General features: G+C 49.8%; 2 protein-coding genes across 3 annotated transcripts in view; one reads left to right on the forward strand and one right to left on the reverse strand.

Moving 5' to 3' along the window:
* PAPSS2 (3'-phosphoadenosine 5'-phosphosulfate synthase 2) overlaps nucleotides 1-2,282 on the forward strand; it is a 28,803-nt gene extending 26,521 nt beyond the window's left edge. For both annotated transcript variants that reach the window (XM_056495532.1, XM_056495533.1), the window contains one exon: nucleotides 136-2,282. In XM_056495532.1, coding sequence (XP_056351507.1) covers nucleotides 136-277 — 142 coding nt within the window. In that variant the 3' untranslated portion in view covers nucleotides 278-2,282. The remainder of the gene's footprint in view (nucleotides 1-135) is intronic.
* On the reverse strand, nucleotides 1,814-17,576 carry ATAD1 (ATPase family AAA domain containing 1). Its single transcript, XM_056495534.1, has 10 exons — nucleotides 17,209-17,576; nucleotides 15,493-15,667; nucleotides 14,404-14,502; nucleotides 14,082-14,202; nucleotides 12,091-12,291; nucleotides 11,372-11,478; nucleotides 9,506-9,595; nucleotides 7,930-7,980; nucleotides 6,383-6,519; nucleotides 1,814-5,213 (listed from the first exon to the last, which is right to left on the reverse strand). Exons 2-10 carry the CDS (start codon nucleotides 15,652-15,654, stop codon nucleotides 5,093-5,095), a joined length of 1,089 nt encoding a protein of 362 aa, XP_056351509.1. The 5' UTR covers nucleotides 15,655-15,667; nucleotides 17,209-17,576; the 3' UTR covers nucleotides 1,814-5,092.
* Nucleotides 17,577-19,686: the final 2,110 nt, after the last annotated feature.

Raw genomic sequence — 19,686 nt, forward strand, 5'->3', positions numbered from 1 at the left:
GCACAGGCTGGAGGCTGAGAGGCAGCAGAAAACAAGCTGGGAAGTGCTTTAGGGACAGTCCAGCTCCTCTGGGATGAGGAACCCTGGGGGTGGCAGGCCAGCTGTGCTGATGTCACCTGTCTCTGTTTTGCACAGGCACGACGATTTTGACTTCATCTCAGGAACACGGATGAGGAAGCTTGCTCGGGAAGGGGAAAACCCCCCAGATGGCTTCATGGCCCCCAAAGCCTGGAAAGTCCTCACCACATACTACCAGTCACTGGAAAAAAAGAATTAACTCCTCCTCCTCCTCCTCCCTAGAAATACCTGTATTAAGAGTGAGCAATGATCAATTGATTCCCTGTGACACAGATCACTTGGCATGACCCTGGGATTTTCCTGCCAGGGTCAGAGTGTTTTTTACCAATCAGAAATACTTTGAGCCTGATCCTTCTCCCCCTGAAGCTGCTGGGAGTGTCCCCATGGAGCTGGAAGGGATGGGGAGCAGGCCCTTTGTTCCCAGCTGGTGCCAGGATGTGCCACTGGGATCGTTGTGGTGCTGCCAGGGCCAAACAGCAGCTCCCAGTGCAGAGGAGGGGACTCAGACCAGGATAATCCTGCCTGGAGCAGAAATGAAGAAGTGCCTTTCCACATCATGCCTTAGGCAGTTTTTGCTAATTAACAGAATTAATTAGCAGAATCTTTTTAATGCCCTCTTTTAAAAAGGACTTTTTAAGATCAGCTGTGACCACCGCTAGTTCCTTGTGGCTGAGCCAGCTCCTCACTGCTTCCTTCCCCCTGCTTGACCTCTGTGGTCAAACAAATCCCAGTCTGAGCATTCCTGTTGCTCCAAGTTCAGCTGCCTGTGAGATTGTGCCATGGTGATCCCTGCACTCACACCCTGTGCTGGGAGGCACCATAAAGCCCTGAGATCCCTGAGAAAGATCTGGACAGCAAGGAAAAGTCAGGGATGCTGTCACTGTGCTTTCAGCTGTCCTCCTACATGGCAGGATGGGATCCCCCTTCCCTCTGTATAATAAAGTACTGGAATTGTCTGCCCAGGGAGATGGTGGAGTCCCCATCCCTGGATGTGTTTAAAAAAAGATTGGATGTGACACTCGGTGCCATGGTTTAGTTGAGGTTTTAGGGCATGGGTTGGACTCGATGATCTTGAAGGTCTCTTCCAACCCAGTGATTCTGTGATTCTGCCCAGACTCCTGCCGTCCCAAAGGCAAAACAGCAATGACACAGCCTGAGGTGGGTCTGGAGAACCAGCTGGGAGGAGGCTGAAGCTCCTGCCCTGGTCCATGGCTGTGTGGGTACAGGTGACTGATTTATTCTGTGTCTGTGGGATGGGGCTGCTGGGGATGGCAGGAAAGCCCTCAGGGCCCCCAGCCCTGTGGGGTGCTGGTGCTGAGCTCCCAGCTCTGGCTGTGGAAAGTTACCCTGCACTTTACCTCCTTCCCCACCCTCATCCTGACATGGACTTTGCCTGTGAGTGCCTGAGGCTCTTCTGCTGACTCACAGCTCCCGTGGTGGCTCCGACTGACACCACAGCAGAGATCCCCTGGTCCTGCCCTGCCTCCCCAGCTGTGAGGTGTCACCAGGGGAGAACAACAAGCACTTGGTAATTACAGCAATGGCCTCACTCCATGAGTTTTGCACCTGGCAGCTGCCCCAGGACCTGTCAGGATGTGTTCCCAATGGGAATCAGTTCCTCTCTCCTTGTGCTTCAGTTTTCATTCCAGATGAAAAAACCAACCCTGTCCTGTGACCTGCTCTGCTGTGGCCAGGGCACAGCATCTGTGACTGGAAAATATCCTTGCAAAAGGGCTTTTTGGGTGGTTTTTAAGTAATTTTTTAAGTATTTGGAGCAAAGCTGTGCTTTACCCCAAGGCAAACGCTGCAGCCTCTGTGGGAGCTGACAGTGCACCAGCACCAGCCTCATCCAGCCAGGCCCTCTGGCAGGAAGCAAAAGGGATATTCCCATTTAGGATTTTTGAGTGAAACAGCACTGTTGCAGTTCATCATGAAATAACCCAGTGTTGAAACCTGCCCCCCTCCCCCAGTCAATCCAGGTGGTCACAGCAAAACACAGATGTTGTGTTATCATTTTAAACCAGCGTAGTGTCCTGATTACTTCTGATTAAAACACGTGAACTTGGGGGGTTTATAGTCTATTTATTAAAGACATGAGACTGGAATTTGTACCTCGACTGATGCATCTCATGATTTAATATCTGCTGATCTCGATACTCTACGAAACACTCACTTTTAGTACCAATAAATATTTATATGTGTAAGTAGCTCTCATTTGGTGATTTTTGGGTGGAACTTTGCTCAGCCTCGGCAGTGCTCTGCTGTCCCTGGAGCTGTGGGAGAGGGATCAGGCTCTTCCCCCCTTCAGAGAGGCAGAGGGTTGGACCATGGAGTTAAAGCAGCTACATTCCAAACCCGGGCATTTCGAGGAAGCTGCCGGAAGGTTTGTGCCTTGACAAGGATAGACAAGTATGGAAGAGTTCCTGGAGAAGCAGGAATTGCACTCCAGCTGCAGTAAGTGCCCCCAGGAGCAATCAGAAATAACTCCTGGTGCCTCCTCAGTCGGCCCTGAGGAGTTATGGGCTGCAGGGAAGGCAGCTCCAGGCTGCGGTGCCCAGAGCCAGGGTTGTGGAGATCCAGGCAGGAGATCAGAGCTCAGGCAGTGCCCAGGGGCTGCCCCGGGTCTGTTCTGCTCCTCCGTGGGGCGTTAAACCCCCCGAGGACACACTTCACTCTCATTAAAGCCAATCAAGACCTGCCCGCGCTGGGGTTTCACCGAGCAGGGAGCAGCCTGGAAAAGGCAGGATGTGCAGGAGGAGCTTCCCAGGCTGGGATTTCTCAGGTGGAACAACCCCGGAGAGGGGCGGGGAGCACGGCAGGGGGAGAGCAGCCCCTGAGCACACGGAGCACCTGGAGAACTTCCCTGGCACAGGCGCCATTCCAGCCTTCCCAGGGATTCCAGAAGGAGCACCAGTGCCAGGTTTAAGGTTCCTCATGGAATCCCAGAATGGTTTGGGTTGGAAGGGACCTCAAAGTCCATCCAGTGCCACTCTGTGCCATGGGCAGGGACACTTTCCACTACCCCAGGTGGCTCCAAGCCCTGTCCAGCCTGCCTTGGACACTTCAGGGATCCAGGGGCAGCCACAGCTTCAGGATCTCTCCACCCTCCCAGGGAACAATTCCTTCCCAATATCCCACCTATCCCTGCCCTCTGGCAGTGGGGAGCCATTCCCTGTGTCCTGTCCCTCCATCCCTTGTAGAGTCTCTCTCCATCTCTCCTGTAGCTCCTTCAGGCACTGCAAGGCCACAGTTGGGTCACCCCAGAGCTTCTCCTCTCCAGGGTGAACAATCCCAGCTCTCCCAGCAGAGCTGCTCCATCTCTCTGAGCATCCTGGAGCCTCCTCTGGATTCATTCCTGAATCCCAGGCTCAGCCAGAGCCAGCACTGGGCACTCAGCCCCAGCTCTAAAGTGACTTGTGGGATTAACATCCCAAATCCTGGACTTTTCCCATTTCCATAGCCCACCAGTTCTGCTGTGCCTAAATTCCTGCACCCTTTTGTTACAGCACTGTGCATTTCCCATTGCTTTGTGATACAGGGAAGAAGTCTAAGCAATTATTCAATTATTTTTATCCTCCATCTTCCTTCTGTTTGAAGATTGGAAAATTGGGACAAATTGAAACTGGGACAAACTCAGCCCTGCTGCATCAACCAGGCAACATTCCAGAGGGCAGGACAACAGGGAGCAGGCTGAGCTTGAGGGACACTCTCACCAGCCCCTGACACTGTGTCACGGCAGGGCTCCAGCCCTCCTTATTTCACTTTATTTTTCTTTGCAGTGCATTTGGTTTTACATCATTCTGTGCCTCCAATGTTTCCCTCCCCTCGCAGGCAGCAGAGCTGTGACACAGCATCCCACCCCTGGGCTTTGAACAATTAATTCCCTTTACAGATTTGGGGTCAATTAGTACACAATAGCACTATATGAAAAAAACTCAAGTTCTTGACTGTCTGACAATAACTTCACAAAAAAAACCCCAAACAAAACATTTTTGTCACTCACATTTGTAACCCTTGGCCTTTATCGCAACAGAACGTTACAAGAATTCACCAGAACTGGTACCAGCAAGGACAGCACGTTGCTAAACCACAGCAATAAGCCCAAAACCCATTTCCTTCTCTTTAAATTCATAGAACTGAGCATGGGACAGAGTCAAACATCACACAGTGTCCCCCCTGTGCCTTCAGGGGACAGTGCCACAGTGGGGCTTCCAGAGACCGAGGGAGAAGCAAGTCCTTGGGACAGTGCACAGGAGCTCAGAAAGCTCAGGCTCCAGAGAGCTCAGAGGACGTGGGGCTTTAGGGAAGAGCAAGTGGGATTCTAGTCTAGCTGCTCATGGGAAGGGAAAACCAAAAATAAAATCAGCCTTCATTTAAAAAGCCTTCAAAAGCAGAATTCATAAAAAAATTAAAAGTATTCAAACATTCTTACAGAGTAGTTTACTATCTTGACTAAATGGCACCAGATTTCAAGTGGTCATGTGGAAGAAAAATCAGTAGCATTTCAAATGTTGCTTTGTTCTAGGAGCAGTTTCTATCCTGGCATTTGCTGCTAAAAGGTAGAAGTGAACTGAGTATTGAGGAATCTTTCCCCTATGCAGCTTCGGATTTGGTTTGCTTCAGGAAGTAGAAAAGATTTTCCATACTCAAGTTATCTACAGATTATGTCTACATATAAAAAAAAGTGTGGCTATGTACAGGTCTTGCATTCACACACCCATCTGTACACACACAGCCCGTGCCAGGTCCTGCCCCTTCCCCAGGACCACCCACTCCTGCTGGAAGGCTCCAAGGGATCCCTAGGGACAACACACAGGCACTCGCTCTTGGTCTGGGCTGAATTGTTCCACTCATGATCTGTGCTTCCACTTCCAGTTGGAATTGCAATAACTTAGAGGTTGTTGTTGTATAAAAATGTAGAACTCCCTTTGCCACCCCCCTGACACTGGTTTTGCTAACTGATTACAGAAGTCAAACTAAATCACATCAGGAACTGCAAACACACTCTTTTGTCTTAATCAAACACGATCTCCATGGCCAGGTTCTGCATGGAGACATCCTTGGATTTCCTCATCTTCTCGATGGCCCTGTGGAGATCCTGCTGCTGCACGGGCCGGATCTCATCTTCATCGTGCCTGGGGAAGAGAGAGAACAGCCAGGTGAGGGTCCAGGGGCTGTGCTGTGACAGCTGTGCCAACAGCCAGCAGCCATCCCTGCAAACAGCACTTCTGACATGGATCCAGCATCATGCTGGAATCACAGAACCACTGAGGCTGGAAAAGCCATGGAGCCCAAGCTGTGCCCAGTGCCCACCTTGTCCCCAGCCCAGAGCCCTGAGTGCCACCTCCAGCCCTTCCTTGGACACCTCCAGGGATGGGCACTCCAAAGCTCCCTGGGCAGCCCCTGCCAAGGCCTGAGCACCCTTTCCATGCAGAAATTCCTCCTGCTGTCCCAGCTGAGCCTCCCCTGGCACAGCTTGAGGCCGTTTCCCCTTGTCCTGTCCCTGTTCCCTGGCAGCACAGCCCGACCCCCCCTGGCTGTCCCCTCCTGTCAGGGAGTTGTGCAGAGCCACAAGGTCCCCCTGAGCCTCCTTTTCTCCAGGCTGAGCCCCTTTCCAGCTCCCTCAGCCTCTCCTGGGGCTCCAGCCCCTTCCCTGGACACGCTCCAGCTCCTCAATGCACCCAGGACTGCTGCAGGTGTGGCAAATACCAGCGAGATGTCCCAGCACTGCGTCAGCAGCACTGAAGCCTGGCGCTAACCAGAGCGGCAGCAGCACTTGGTAGCTCAGGCTGCCTCCAGCTTGAGCACCTTGGAACAACCAAAGTGCTGAGCCAAAAGGAATAACAGGAACGAGTTTGTGGGGGGCAGTTTGTATACAGTGGCAATCGAGCATGCAAACAGGACCCTCCTGCTGTGTGTGACCCTCCACCCCACCCCAATGAGGCAGGGGCAGCAGGAGCAGGGGCAGCAGCAGCAGCAGGGAGGTCAGCAGCAGCAGCAGGGAGGGCAGCAGCAGCACAGGGAGGGCAGCAGCAGCACAGGGAGGGCAGCAGCAGCACAGGGAGGGCAGCAGCAGCAGCAGGGAGGGCAGCAGCAGCGCAGGGAGGGCAGCAGCAGCAGCAGGGAGGGCAGCAGCAGCAGGGAGGGCAGCAGCAGCAGCAGCAGGGAGGGCAGCAGCAGCACAGGGAGGGCAGCAGCAGCACAGGGAGGGCAGCAGCAGCAGCAGGGAGGGCAGCAGCAGCACAGGGAGGGCAGCAGCAGCAGGGAGGGCAGCAGCAGCAGGGAGGGCAGCAGCCCCACGTACACGTCCTCCTCGCAGGCGCTGTTGACGTACTCCCGCACGCACAGCAGCGCCGCGTCCCGGCACATCTCCTTCAGGTCGCTGCCCGAGAAGCCGTCGGTCTCCTTGGCCACCTGCAGCAGATCCACCTGGCTGTCCACCTGTGGGAAACTGCAGGTCAGGCCATGGACACCCCAAAACCACTGGCCTGGGTCACCAGGACAAGTGACAGTCACCTCCAGGAGTTTCTACCCGCTCTGAGCTCATCTTCATTGACATTTTTGGGGAGCTCGATTATTCCCTTACCCTTTGAACTTCCAAGTGGTTCACACCGTTACAGGAAACTGATGTTACAGCTCATCAAACTCTGCCATTGGTTCAAAACCCCACCAAAACCCCACCCAAACCCCACCAAAACCCCACCCACCCCACTGGTAAATCCTGTAGTAGCCACACTCCTGCACGGATCTGCCTGGCCAAAGCTGGATCCTAGGAGCCCACATCAGTTTCTCAGAGCTCTGCTGTCTGGACAGCTGTTCCTGCTTTACACAGCCCCAAACCAGGGGATTTAGAGACAAAATAATGTGTCTAACTCAGTGCACTCAGTCAGTCGAGACCATGCCAGTCAAGACCTCAGGTTTATTCCATTTTTTAATGAAATTTCTGATTCATTTTCCACTATGGGCATCATTTCCTTTTCAAAAAGTTAAAGCCAAGGCAGTCTAATAAAAGGGTGAAATTCTGTGATGACTTCTTTCAAGAGGGAAACTATTCCATGGTTTAAGTCAGGCAAGGAAAAGGGAGGACAGGACTCCTCTTGTCATGTGAAGTTTGGGCTTGAGAGATCCAATTCCTCCTCCTGTGGGATAACCAATACAGTCTGTTTTTTATCTCACTGAAAAACTGGTGTGGTTCCCTGCCAGATCCTGGTGAGCTGCCATTTTCAGGCCTGTTCAAAAAATTTAAGTTTGTTTTACTAATAGAAGATATTTATTAGGCTGGAGCTCAGCCCAGAGACACTTTGCAACATTAACTTGAAGGCAATTAGTGCTGACTAAATTTGGGAGGAAGCTCTGGTGACAGGGGTCCCCTATCCTGCCACAGACACTTTCAGGTGTGCTCACACATAATCCTTCCCCTCTCCTCTGAAGGAAATTTGAATTATGAATCAAAAGCAGCACTATCAAAAAAAAGTCATTCCTCCTTGCTTAAGCTAAGAAAGAGTTAAAGAGTCAGCATCTCCTCCCTGCCTCATGAGGACTTGAAATTTCCTTCCTTGATCTAAACATGATTCACCTTCACCTTCTTTAGAGAGAGAAATCTCTTCTCCTGTTACAGAAGCAGCAAATGGAGACAGAGGGGGTGATTCACCACACAAGGCAAGGCTCCTGCTCACAAAGGAGCCACCTGCAGGGCTTTAATGTGAGGCCACACCTAAGCCCACAAAAGATTCTCACCAGAAATGCCCTGGCAGATCACCTCAGCCCCACTGAAGGCAGGCAATTACAAACCACATGTTCTGCACTGGTGGCAGTAATGCAGCCATGAGCCACTAACAGGAGGCTACTCACATTTTCATTCTTCAAAATCAGCTTCAAGATTGCCTCTCTTTGCTTCAGAGCCTGAAACAGAAGAGACTGAAGTTACCAGAGGACAAAAATAAACACTTGTGACATCCCAGGGATTTCAGTCCCTTCAGTGTCCTCACCCAGGACATGTGACACACTCTGAGGAAACCTCTGATGACAAATTCAGTTCCACAGGTGATGCTTGGGAAATTCTAAACCAGATAAATTACACACTGTGTGTGAGGAGGTTACTGAAGAATCTGCTGAGTCTTGAGCAGATCCTTCCTAGGAAGTTCAAACACAGGGAACAAAGACTGGGTTTTGTGCCTGCCAAACCCCATTTACATCATTAAAAGGGGAAAAATTACCCCACAGATAATCTGGCAGCTGAACAGTTGCTACTCTGTCCCAAAACCCACTTCTGCCATTTCCCTCTGCTTGGCAGGTAATTTTTGATGAGTAATTTGGGGCCTCCCCATCTCAAACTCAGTTATAAAATCTGCAAGGCTTTCACTCCTGCCCATGCCTGCTCCCAATCCACAGCACATCAATTATTCCACCCTCAGCAAGAGTCAGGGCCAAAATGGGTTGATCACAAAGCAAGAGAGAAGCAGTAAGCTCATGGCAGGGCTGCAGTGGGGTAGGGAAAATCTGTTCCCTAAATGTCTCCTCTTGTGGTAACTCTGATCCTGGGAGAGGGAGCCAATCCCTGTAATATCCCAGGACACATAATTCATCCTTCTAATGATGGGGCTTGATAGAATGACACAACAAAGTACTCAAATCCACATCCTTGTCCCCTGCTAACTCAAGGAACAGTTGGAGGTGAGGATGGTGTGTGGAACAGGTATGGATGCACAGCAGTTCCCAGGATATAAATGTTAATTCCAAAGGGATCCACTCCCATGGCAGTTCCAACACAGGCCTGGGTACACAACTCCTCTCTTGCAATAGACTTTTACTCCTGCACTTTGGTCTCTGAGTTCCAGCAAAAATGGATAATGAATTCTGTAGCCAGAATTCTGACAATCATGACTGAACTCCTGGTAACACCAACACAAAAATGTCTGGTGACATCACCAGGTATTCAAAGGTGACTGAAACACCTGGAAAAGGATGGCAAGAGCAATTTTTGAAGTAAGGACACCCTTGTGAGAGCTGCCTCATTCATTGATAAAGACTTAATAAGTGGGCATAAATCATAGAATCATGGAATGGTTTGGGTCCTTCAAGACCATCTCATTCCAAGCCCATCACAGGCAGAACAGACCAGGTTTTCCACACTGTCTGCTCTGGAAAGGCCTGAGCAGAACACAGTTACAAACCAGCCCTTCCCAGCATGCAGCATCCAAACAGCTCCACTCCCAGAGAAGAGCAGGGGTGAGAAGCTCATGCTGTTGTTTCTCATGGGGTTGTTTCACATAAAAGACCCGAGAGATCAAAATTTCACATTAAAAATCTGAGTTATGGACGTGCTTCAAAAACCCCTAAACCCAGCTGAGCAGAATGCAGCATTCCCTGGGGGAAAGCCCCAGAGCTGTGGGTTTCTGGCTGGGGGGGCAGGGCAGGCAGCACTTACAGGCTGGTTGATGTGGAAGCGGGTGGGCATCCTCCTCATGATGGCAGAGTCCAGGTCCTGGGGCCTGTTGGTGGCTCCCATCACAATCACCTGTGTGACACCAACAGACACCACTGAAACCAGTGCTGGGAAACATCCACAGGCTGGGAATGGCAGCACCAGCCATGGGATCTCCCCCACTGTAACAGCATCAACGTTTAAAGAAGTTACATAAAGCTTTCCTGGCAATGATCTCAGCAAGGGCAGCTGGAGAGAGCCTGGGGCCACAAACACCACCTGGGGGGAGATTTCTGCATGAGCCCAACTTGAAAATTCAAACCCTAAGAAGGAACTTAAAACTTCTGCTTGTGATGTCACTTTTGGCTCCTGGTGGAATTTAAAAGGAGATGTTTCGGGAAGGTATTTAAAATTGTTTTGGTTTTGTGCTGTGCTAAAAAAAGAATCACTGGAGGTCTGGGTTAGAAAAGACCTTAAAGCTCATCTTCTTGCAAGCCCTTCAGGGGCAGGAACACCTTCCAGACCACCACAGCAATGGGCTCACCTGGCAAAATGTAAAGGCCCAAATGGTGTCTTTATTATTTTAAACATTAAAAAAAAAACATTCTCTGAGCTACAGGTCAGCAGTAGCTTAAAGGCGTCCACGGCAAGCCCAACACCAGGACAATGTTTACCTCCCTGGAGCACTCCCGCTCGTAATTCCAGAACAAATTTACTCCCCATTCACAGCAGCCTTGTATCCCTGTTTCTTACTCTAAGCTGTGTACAATGTAAACATCAGGAGATTGAAAAACAGAAGCATGATTAATCTGGGCTCCGGGAGGGTGAAAACCAGCAGGGTGATTAATTTGTGCTCCAGGGGGTTTCCTGCCCTGCTCCTGCCTTCAGGCCAAGCCCGGCAGCTCCAGGAAGGCGGGCCAGCAGGGCTGGTGGCCCGGCAGAGCCACCCTGCCACCTAGAGGCACTGGGATTGCTGGCTCGGGATGCTCCAGGCTTCCCTGGGCATTATTTTCAGCCAAAAGGCACATCCTTCACCTGCCCGAGTTCCTGCCACACTCCAGATCCATCCTCAGCAGGTTTAGCCCACAGCTGAGAGTGGCTTCCAGGTGGAATCAACACATCCACCTCAACATTTCCTCACAATTTCCTCCAAGCATTTGGGATTCTTGTTGTTCTTACAAAATGCAAACGCTGCTGAACTTGAGCGATCCCAAATTGTCTCACTGCAGGGAATGAATAATTGCATTTGCTCCAAGAAACTGTCAGTGGATTGGGAAAAAAAAAAAAGGTTCTTGGAAGATGATATCAGTTTCCAGTGAAGGGTTCACACCACTGGCTTTTTACTAATGGGAAGCTTTAACCTTCCTCAGTACACACATATGTATCACTGTTTTTTACTCATTTTGGGAAAAATCAGCTGAAAAGCTCTTCAGCACCAGCTTGGGAGAGGAGAAAAAGTCATTTATAGAAAAATACACATTAAAAAGGCTGAAAATTTTTAACTTAGAGAATAAATATCCTGTTTAAGGGCTTTAAGAAGATCACCCCAGGAGACAGTTCAGAACCATGGCATGCAGGCTTTAAAGCCATTTAGAATCCCAGGATGATTGGGATGGGAGGGATCTTAAAGCCCATCTCATCTGAAAAGGCCACTTCTTGATTAAAACCAAAATAAGCACGAAGCCAAACTTCTCAGGAAGAACAATGATCTGTGGATACAACTCTCCTCATTCCCATGAAGTGCTGGGAATCACTGGCAGGTGAAGAAGCCTTTGGCAAGCCCTGCTCTGTGCACTCTGCCCCTGCTTCCATGCACAATGTCCCAGCTGAGGGAATGCCAGCCTGTCTCCCAGCAGCCTGAGGACTCACCTGGCAGTTGTAGTCAGTGTCCAGCCCATCCCACAGGCTCATGAACTGGGCTTTCATCATGGCTGTGGCCTCGTGGTCGGTGCTCGATCGGTTCCGCAGGAAGGAATCTGTGCCAGGGGAGGGGAGAGGTCACTGCCAACCCAGCTCCTCATGGGAATGCACACTGGGCTGCTCTCTGACCCCAGAAATGCACCTTTAGCCACCAGTGTCAGCAAACAGCTGCTGCTAAGGGTGAAAGCAGCAAGGGGCACTCTCCCCCATTCCTAAGCCCCCCTTTCACAGGGCACCACACAAGCGTGCACCCATCACAGGAGATTGCCCCACATCTTGTGCTCCAAGTTTTCACCTCCCTGAATTCATGGAAAGCCTCCCCTCCTACTCTTCAGCCTTATGAAACCAGTATTCCAGAGCTCTCCTAAAACCGTATTTTACTTCCCAGTATGTGCCCAGACAGCAAAAGCACTGAAGTATATTTTTTGCTGGGTTTCCTCGTGAACCAAAAATAAGTAGAAACGTGTTTCATTTGTGAATTCCTCCACTGCCACCAGGAAAAAGCACATTGCTTTTCCTAATGTACCACCACTCCTTTAGAATTCTATTTCTCTTACTGAGCCTTCACTCTTTTTAAAGAAAAGATGACAGCAGATCCATACATCATTGAACCTACAGCTCAGTTTCACTCTGCTATAGCTACTGATAAAAAAAAAATAGATTTTTACCTATTTCATCAATAAAGATGATGGATGGCTGGAGCTTTATGGCCAGGGAGAAGACAGCAGCAGCCAGTTTTTGGGATTCTCCATACCATTTATCTGTCAGCGTGGAGGGCTGGAGGTTGATGAACCTACACCCGGCTTCCTTGGCTGTAGCTTTGGCAATCAGGGTTTTCCCACATCCAGGGGGGCCATACAGGAGGACTCCTGGAAAATTCACTGTGTTAATGCTTTGCTAGGACAGACCTGAGGTGTCCAGGCTTGAGTTTGATTCAGGTCTTAAAAGGTAAGAAAACCAAGGAAACACCATTCCATCAAAGCAGAGATTTTAAGATAATCTGTTAAATTACAGCAAAGGCAGGAATGGTGAAGCTGAGAGGAGACATTTGAAAGATGACTGGTTTGTTGTCCCTGCCCATGGCAGGGGGGTGGAACATCATCTTTAAGGTCCCTTCCAACCCAAACCACTCCATGATTCCACTTCATTCCATTCCCAGGACTACAAAGGTTACATAAAATTAACCCCTGTTTATGTCCTGTCAGCACCTGACAGGCCTTGTTTACAGCTGCTTTCAGTCCTGCTAATAAAACTTAGCACAGAGGAGTGAGGAAAGGAAAAATCCATCACACAACAGACCCACAGACATTTAAAACTAATTACCCACAATTAAATATGACATCTTGTATTATTTTTAAACTTGTCACAGTGCAAGAATTCACAGGAGTGTTTTTCTAACAGTTATAAAGAAAACAATTTCAAGAGCAACATTTAGTCAAAAGAGCCCAAAACACAGGGAATTATTAAAGTTTTTTCTCTGTTTATGTGAGTGAGGCCCACAAACATCATTACTCTGGAGCAGTGACTTCCTATTAGCTCCCAGCAAAAGCCACTCATAAAACTGGGGAGAAGCCTGAGCTGGAAAAAGATAAATAAAAAAATCATTTTTTCCTTCAAGCTTATTAGATCATGGCACTCATGTAATTTTCCAGACAGCTTCAGTTTGTGACTTACACAGAAAGCAGCCTGGAAAAAGTAAACCAGCTACCAAAGTGCTGCATTTTCCATCCCTTGGGACACAGGACTGAGGTGGTCACAGATCCAGGCAGTAATTAAGAGCTCCAGAAACCAATGTTCCAGGGAAAAAAGCAGCAAACTTGGGGGTTTTGTCCAACATTTTAGGTTTTAATTCTGATTTTTTTTTTTTTTATAACGTACAATAAATATAGCTGTAGGGATTTAAACAGAGTCCAACTTCTGTTTTACTGTGGAAAATGAATCCACCACCTGCCTTAACACTGTGCAACCCAATTCCAGAGTGAATCAAGGGATGTCCAGAGGAAAAATGGGACATCTGTCTTGCTGAATGATGGGAATTTCTAGGATTGTCAAAGCTGCAGAGCAGAGTTAGAGCTCAGCTCTGCCAAAGGACAACATGGGGTGTAAAGACAATACAAATTATAATTTAGGCAGTTAAAAATGCAGGACACATGGAGATTATAACGGCCTGGAGTGATGGGATGAGGGGAATGGCTTCATGCTAACAGAGAGGAGGTTTGGAAGGGATATTGGGAAGGAATTGTTCCTGGGAGGGTGGGCAGGCCCTGGCACAGGGTGCCCAGAGCAGCTGTGGCTGCCCCTGGATCCCTGGCAGTGCCCAAGGCCAGGCTGGATGGGGCTTGGAGCAGCCTGGGATAGTGGAAGGTGACCATGGCACTGAACGGGCTTTAAGGTCCCTCCCAAGCCAAATAATTTCATGATTCTGTTATTAGTGCACAAAAATGGACCATCATAACCACAGTGCAGCTATTGCTTCATTGTTAAGATGAAACTTGTTCACCAAAGCAGGAGAAGAGGGAAAATTTGAGGGTTTTTCCTGGCATCTGTCCTAATGTTTGCACTTTGACCTAACAACCCACTTCCTCTTCCCTTTCTGAGAAACTGCACCTTTATATTTTAAATACCAAGGTATAAATCCACCACATTATTCCCTTCCTACCTTTTGGGGGCTGTAAGAGCCTGGAATTCTCAAACAAGTATTTCTTCTTGATGGGCAAAATGACAGTGTCTTTCAAATCTGTGATGACATCATCTAAGCCTGCAATATCACTCCAGGTGACCTGCAAGGCAAAAACAGTGTTGGGAATGATCAGCCAAGGAAAAGCACCCAGCAGCTTTCAAAGGAGTGCCTTGAAAATAAAAGAGAAACCCTCTGCTCTCAATGTAGTTTTAGATCACAGGAATATTTCCTGTGTATTTCCACAGAGGTGCAAATAACGTAGCCCAGAGACAAGGGGGAATTTTGCAGGGAAGTTGCTCACATGCATGCTGAGTGGGTCCACCAGGTGGGCAGCAATGCTCATCTCATACTCAGTCAGCTTGACATTCTTCACTCCTATTTGCTTCATCAGCTTTTCAGCCTGGGGGAAACCAAACACCAAGAAAATCAAGGGAAAGAAACTTCACTGAATGCTTCACTGAAAAATCAGCTTTTTAAAAGAAATGCTGTTTGTGGTTTGAGAAGATTCTCCCTAAGAGGTGAAATCTTGTTTTAAGCAGAAGGTTCTGCTATTTCCTAATGACTTTGTTGTCACTGAGTGAAACCAAGTCAGATGTCTCAGTTCCCATCAAACAAATGCTGGGGCCTTGACATGCCCTAATCCACAATTCCTCTGTTATGACCTAAGAAACAACCAAAACAAAGCTTAAAACACAGAGTATGCCCCCCCAGTTTTCACAGCACTTGGAGATTCATCTATTTTCACATGAGTCAATGAAAAATTAATGTATTTTTAAACTCCAAGAAGCCAGTCAATTTCTAGTATGTGCTCAGTGGGTTTTCCCTAATTTACAAGGAAAACTCATTGCGTCAACACACTTGCACAAGTCAATTTCTCTTTCTTTCTCTTACTCAAACTTGCAACAAGTCCAACAAGGTTTTGGGACAGTGCAGCCTCTTAGATAACAGCTGGCACTGAACCCATTGGGAAAGCTGGTTTTCATCTAAAAGCTCATTACAGAAGGAAAACCAGCCAACACAGATTTAAGTTGGTCAAAATCTGTAAAATTCTTGTCAGTCAGAGACCAAACAAAAGAAAGCTGTCACATTTCCAAAGCAAACCTTAAACTTTTGGTCCTAAAGGGCCCCAAAAGCTTTTCCAGAGCACAGATTGTTCCAGTTCAAGATAAGGAAGGAGGCTTTTTGCTTTTTCCCTCCCCTTTCCAAGGCATTTTGACTGCTGGTGGAGATCTCTGCCACTAAGTTGCCAGAAATGCAGAGCTTTCAAGTTCTCTTTTAAGTTAAGAATTAAGTTACCTCTGCTCAAGGTTTTCAAAAGCAACCAAGAGACTGATGATTTAAGGCCACTGCTGCTCAGCAAAGCTGTCAGAAGCAGAGAACAGAATCCTACCTGCTTCTGGGCTTCCACTTTCTGCTTCCTGGTGGGGTCAATGGCATCCACCATCCACTTGATGGTGAAGTAGGTGACAGCCCCAAAGATGGTGAGGCGGAAGATGAGCCCCACCACCTCATTCCTGCTCAGGGGCCGCGAGAACGCCTCGGCGTGCACCATCCTCCTGCCAGCTCTGAGGGAAAGGGAGGCACAGGAGGGACAGAGGAACATCAGAGCTGAGAAACACTGCCTCGTGTTCAAGTGTTGTTTGGGAAAAGCTGTTTTGTGGGGATTTTGGACAAGGGGGAATGGCTTCCCACTGCCAGAGGGCAGGGATAGATGGGATGATGGGGAGGAATTGCTCCCTGAGAGGGTGAGGAGGCCCTGACACAGCTGTGGCTGCCCTTGGATCTCTGGAAGTGTCCAAGGCCAGACTGGAGCAAGCTGGGATAGGGGAAGGGGGAAATCTAAGGTGCCTTCCACAGAACCCTGGGATTCTGTGCTCACAGCAGGCACAGAGTTGCCATTCCCATCGAGGCTGACATTTTGGGACTGCTGTTGACCCTGAATGCTGAATCCTGGAGCCAGGGAACTCCATTATTTAACCAGAGAGGTCTTTTCCCTCAGAGGAAGTTTACAGGAAAGGCACCTGGCTGCTACATTAAGGAGCAATCAACGACTCACATTTGATTAAATCGAGGTTAAGAGCTGGAGCCTGCACCTGGCAGGATGTATGGGGAGTTATTAATATCCCTGGAAACCTGAAAATGCTGGATGTGGCACACAGCTATCCAGGGAAAAGCCTGACTGCTGCATGAGCCAAGCCCAGAGAGAACAGCACCCTCAATCTTGGGAACATAAGGCACAGAGGAAACAACTTTGCTAAAACACTGGAAAAATGACTTGTAAAATCAGGGTCCACTTCCCCCTCAGCTGATGGGGGGGATCTGCTGAGGAATCCCCAAATGACTCCTTGGGCACTGCCCCATTTTCCTGCTGCAAGGGCACAACCAGCAGCAATTCCTTTGGCAGCTCCTCACGCTCCCTGGCTACTCTCCAGACCAAGCTACCAGCCAGGGCAATGCTGGAGCACCCACAGATAAATCATCCCTGGATCCCCCTCTCCAGGGCAATGCTGGAGCACCCACAGCCAAGTTATCCCTGGATGCCTGCTAAAGGATCTAAGGAAGTACTCCAGAGCTGAAGGATTCTGTGTGTCCCCGTCAGCCTGACTTATTAAAGTATAAGGGCTCTCTAGTCACTGAACAAGGAGGAAACCTCCCCAAAAACTCCGTGCAGAAACCTCCTTCTTATGCAACCCATGCCCTGAGCGCCAACCGAAAGGAAAAGCTTGGACACGAGAGAAATTGAAGCATAACCTCGCTGAGCAAAGTCCTATAAGGCAGAAACGCTAAAACCTGTAGGAACTCAGCGTTTCTTTTTCCTGAGGCGAGGACTCTTCACTCGGGCCCGCAGCGGCTCCGCTCTCCCCATACCAAAGGGAAACCAAAAGCGGCAGCGGCGCTGGTTGCTGTTCCGCTCCGAGGGCAAACTGAGGCACTGCCGGGGAACCCTGGCCTGCTGGGGGCCCGGCCCAGCGCGGGGATCCCCCTCAGGGCCGGGCAGCCCCCGTCACGCCCGCCCCGGGCAGGGCCGGGCCGCGCCGCCCGTGACCTTCCCGCCGCCCGGCAGGCGCGGCGCGCCGCTCTGCCGCTGTCCCGCCGGGTCACTCACCGTGAGGCGGCTCTCGGGGACGCGGGGCGGGACGAGCAGCGGGAGGAGGAGGAGGAAGGAGAGGAGGAGGAAGAGCAGGAGGAAGAAGCGGAGCAAAAGCCGGCGGCAGCAGCGAGGGCCCGGCAGCGGCGGCGCGTCCGGCGCTTCCTCCGTCCGTGCGGCGCTCGCTGCTCCGCCCAAAGGTTCCGGGCGGCGGCGCCCCGCGCGAAGGTTCCGCCCCCCGGGAAGCGGCAGCTCCGGGCTGGGAAGGGCCGGGATGAGCCGGGATCGGCCGGAGCGAGCGTCAGCGGAGCGGAGCGCCCAGCGCCGCTCCACCGGCACCCCCTGGGCCGCGGCTGCCGGTTACAACGCCTAAGGACAGCGGCAGCTCCCCACTGGCACATGGAACGCATGGAACGTAGCATGTACAACATGTTAAGAGAAATAGAAAGTCATACATATTAACAAAAATAAAAAATAATTAATATAATACATAAAATATGCTATATTATATTTATATGCATATAAAGCATGCATATATATACACACATTATATATAAAGATGTAATTTATGTATACATAACCGATATAAAACGTATCTAACGTATTTACAATATGTACACAGTGAAAGAAGAATGTCCAGGAAAAAGGTGAGAATGACAGGATCTAACAGCCATAATTAACTCAGAGTTTTGGCAATTTCTCTTCAGCCCTTCTGCTCTCAAGCCAAGATTTTCCAGCGACAGGACAAGAGGAAATGGCCTCGGGCTGTGCCAGGGGAGGTTCAGGTGGGAAATCAGCAGGAATTCCTTCATGGAAGAAACAGTTTCGATTTGATCAGGCAAGCCCTCCCTTTCTGCTTTGGTGGTAAAAAGAGATAATAATATTCTAGAGGTTTTTGTTTTCCAGCTCACGTGGACCATTGTGTTCGTTCATTCCTGGAGGAAAATATTTAGGACCCTTCTGGTTTTCTTCCCACTCCTGAAGAAAAAAGTGACATCTGTTCTGCTGCAATTAAGGAGAAATGCAAACACACACACACACACACAGGAGGAAAAGCAGCTTGAAACTTATGTTTTGTCACTGCTGTGGTGGCAACTTCTGAAAAAAATCCCTTTGTAAAATACTTTTAAAAGATGTGGGGAAGTGCAATTTTCCAGAAGCCAACCAGGGTCGTGGCAATGCAGAAGCTGTGATTAATTAATCAATCCAAATATTGAGGGATTGTGATCAGGATTGTGACTGACCTCCTTCCCAGAGTTCACACAGGCTTTCCATTCATAGCTCCAGTGAAATGGGCTGTCTGGAAAAGAAATGTACTGGGAATCACGGGGTTATACTGGGGGGAAAAGGGATGTCCCCAAGCCCTTGGCATGCCTTGGATCATGGGGGATGCTTCCCACCTAAAGAGAGATCCAGAAGGTGGGAACACAAGCAGAATGAACCAAAACCCAGCTCATTCCACCCTGTGCCATGGGCAGGGACACCTTCCACTGTATCCCAGCTTGCTCCAGTCTGGCCTTGGACACTTCCAGGGGCAGCCACAGTTTTATCAGTTTTGGGTTTGCAGCTGGAAGAAAGGGGCAGTGTGGAAATCCAGGGGGCTGAGAGAGCACAAAGTGCTCTTTGAGGCCAGTGTTAGCACAAGGATAAATGGATGCAGACCAGTCCCAAATATATTTAGCCTGAAAACCAGGAGAAGGTTCTGGGAATAGTGATGGCAAAACATCTCAAGATGCAACTTGATACGTTTCTGAAAGGAATTATATAATAGAGCATTTGCAAAGGCTGGAGCTGCAGCAGCTTGGGAAATCCCTCCACCTGAGGTTCCACTTTATTTTGAGCCCTTAAAGGTCATTTTCCTGCAAAACATTAACACTGCTAATTCCCAAAAAGTTACTGTTCTCAGCTTAGAGTGTGAAGAGCCTTGTACAATGGGGTTTTAAAGAGTTACAAAGACTGATTTAGGGATTTATAGACAGGGTTTTCTCCTTGCCAGGATAATTGTGGGAAGAATGGAGTGGGACAGAAAGCTCTATGGAAATACCACGGACTGCTGGGCCCGGCCTGGGGAGACTGTTGTGTCCCTGTCCTGGAGCTTGGATACCGCGAGGACAGCAGGAGGAATTTCTGCATGGAAAGGGTGCTCAGGCCTTGGCAGGGGCTGCCCAGGGAGCTTTGGAGTGCCCATCCCTGGAGGTGTCCAAGGAAGGGCTGGAGGTGGCACTCAGGGCTCTGGGCTGGGGACAAGGTGGGCATCGGGCACAGCCTGGACTCGATGATCCTGGAGGGCTTTGCCAACCTTTGTAATTCTGCGATTCCGAGGGCAGCAGGTGGCCCAAACCCCATTTCCCTCCGCGCCCCGGTGGCTGCAGGAGGCGACAGGCGCTCGCTCCCCGCGGCTTCTCCCGTCCACGCCAACCTCGGGGGCCGTGAGGGGAGCACGACGAGCGCCCTCAAGACGATTATTTCCCCGCGGGGCCGCACCGAGCCCGTTCT

This window comes from Oenanthe melanoleuca, chromosome 6, assembly GCF_029582105.1.
Source record: "Oenanthe melanoleuca isolate GR-GAL-2019-014 chromosome 6, OMel1.0, whole genome shotgun sequence".
NCBI lineage: Eukaryota > Metazoa > Chordata > Aves > Passeriformes > Muscicapidae > Oenanthe > Oenanthe melanoleuca.

What these genes read in the sequence shown, in the direction of transcription:
- ATAD1 (XM_056495534.1), bottom strand. Translation starts at nt 15,654, where the DNA reads ATGGTGCACGCCGAGGCGTTCTCGCGGCCCCTGAGCAGGAATGAGGTG. An exon ending in ACACTGACTACAACTGCCAG is followed by an intron (nt 9,596 to 11,371) that starts GTGAGTCCTCAG and finishes GGTGTCACACAG; the next exon opens with GTGATTGTGATGGGAGCCAC. An exon ending in TGATTTTGAAGAATGAAAAT is followed by an intron (nt 6,520 to 7,929) that starts GTGAGTAGCCTC and finishes AGTTTCCCACAG; the next exon opens with GTGGACAGCCAGGTGGATCT.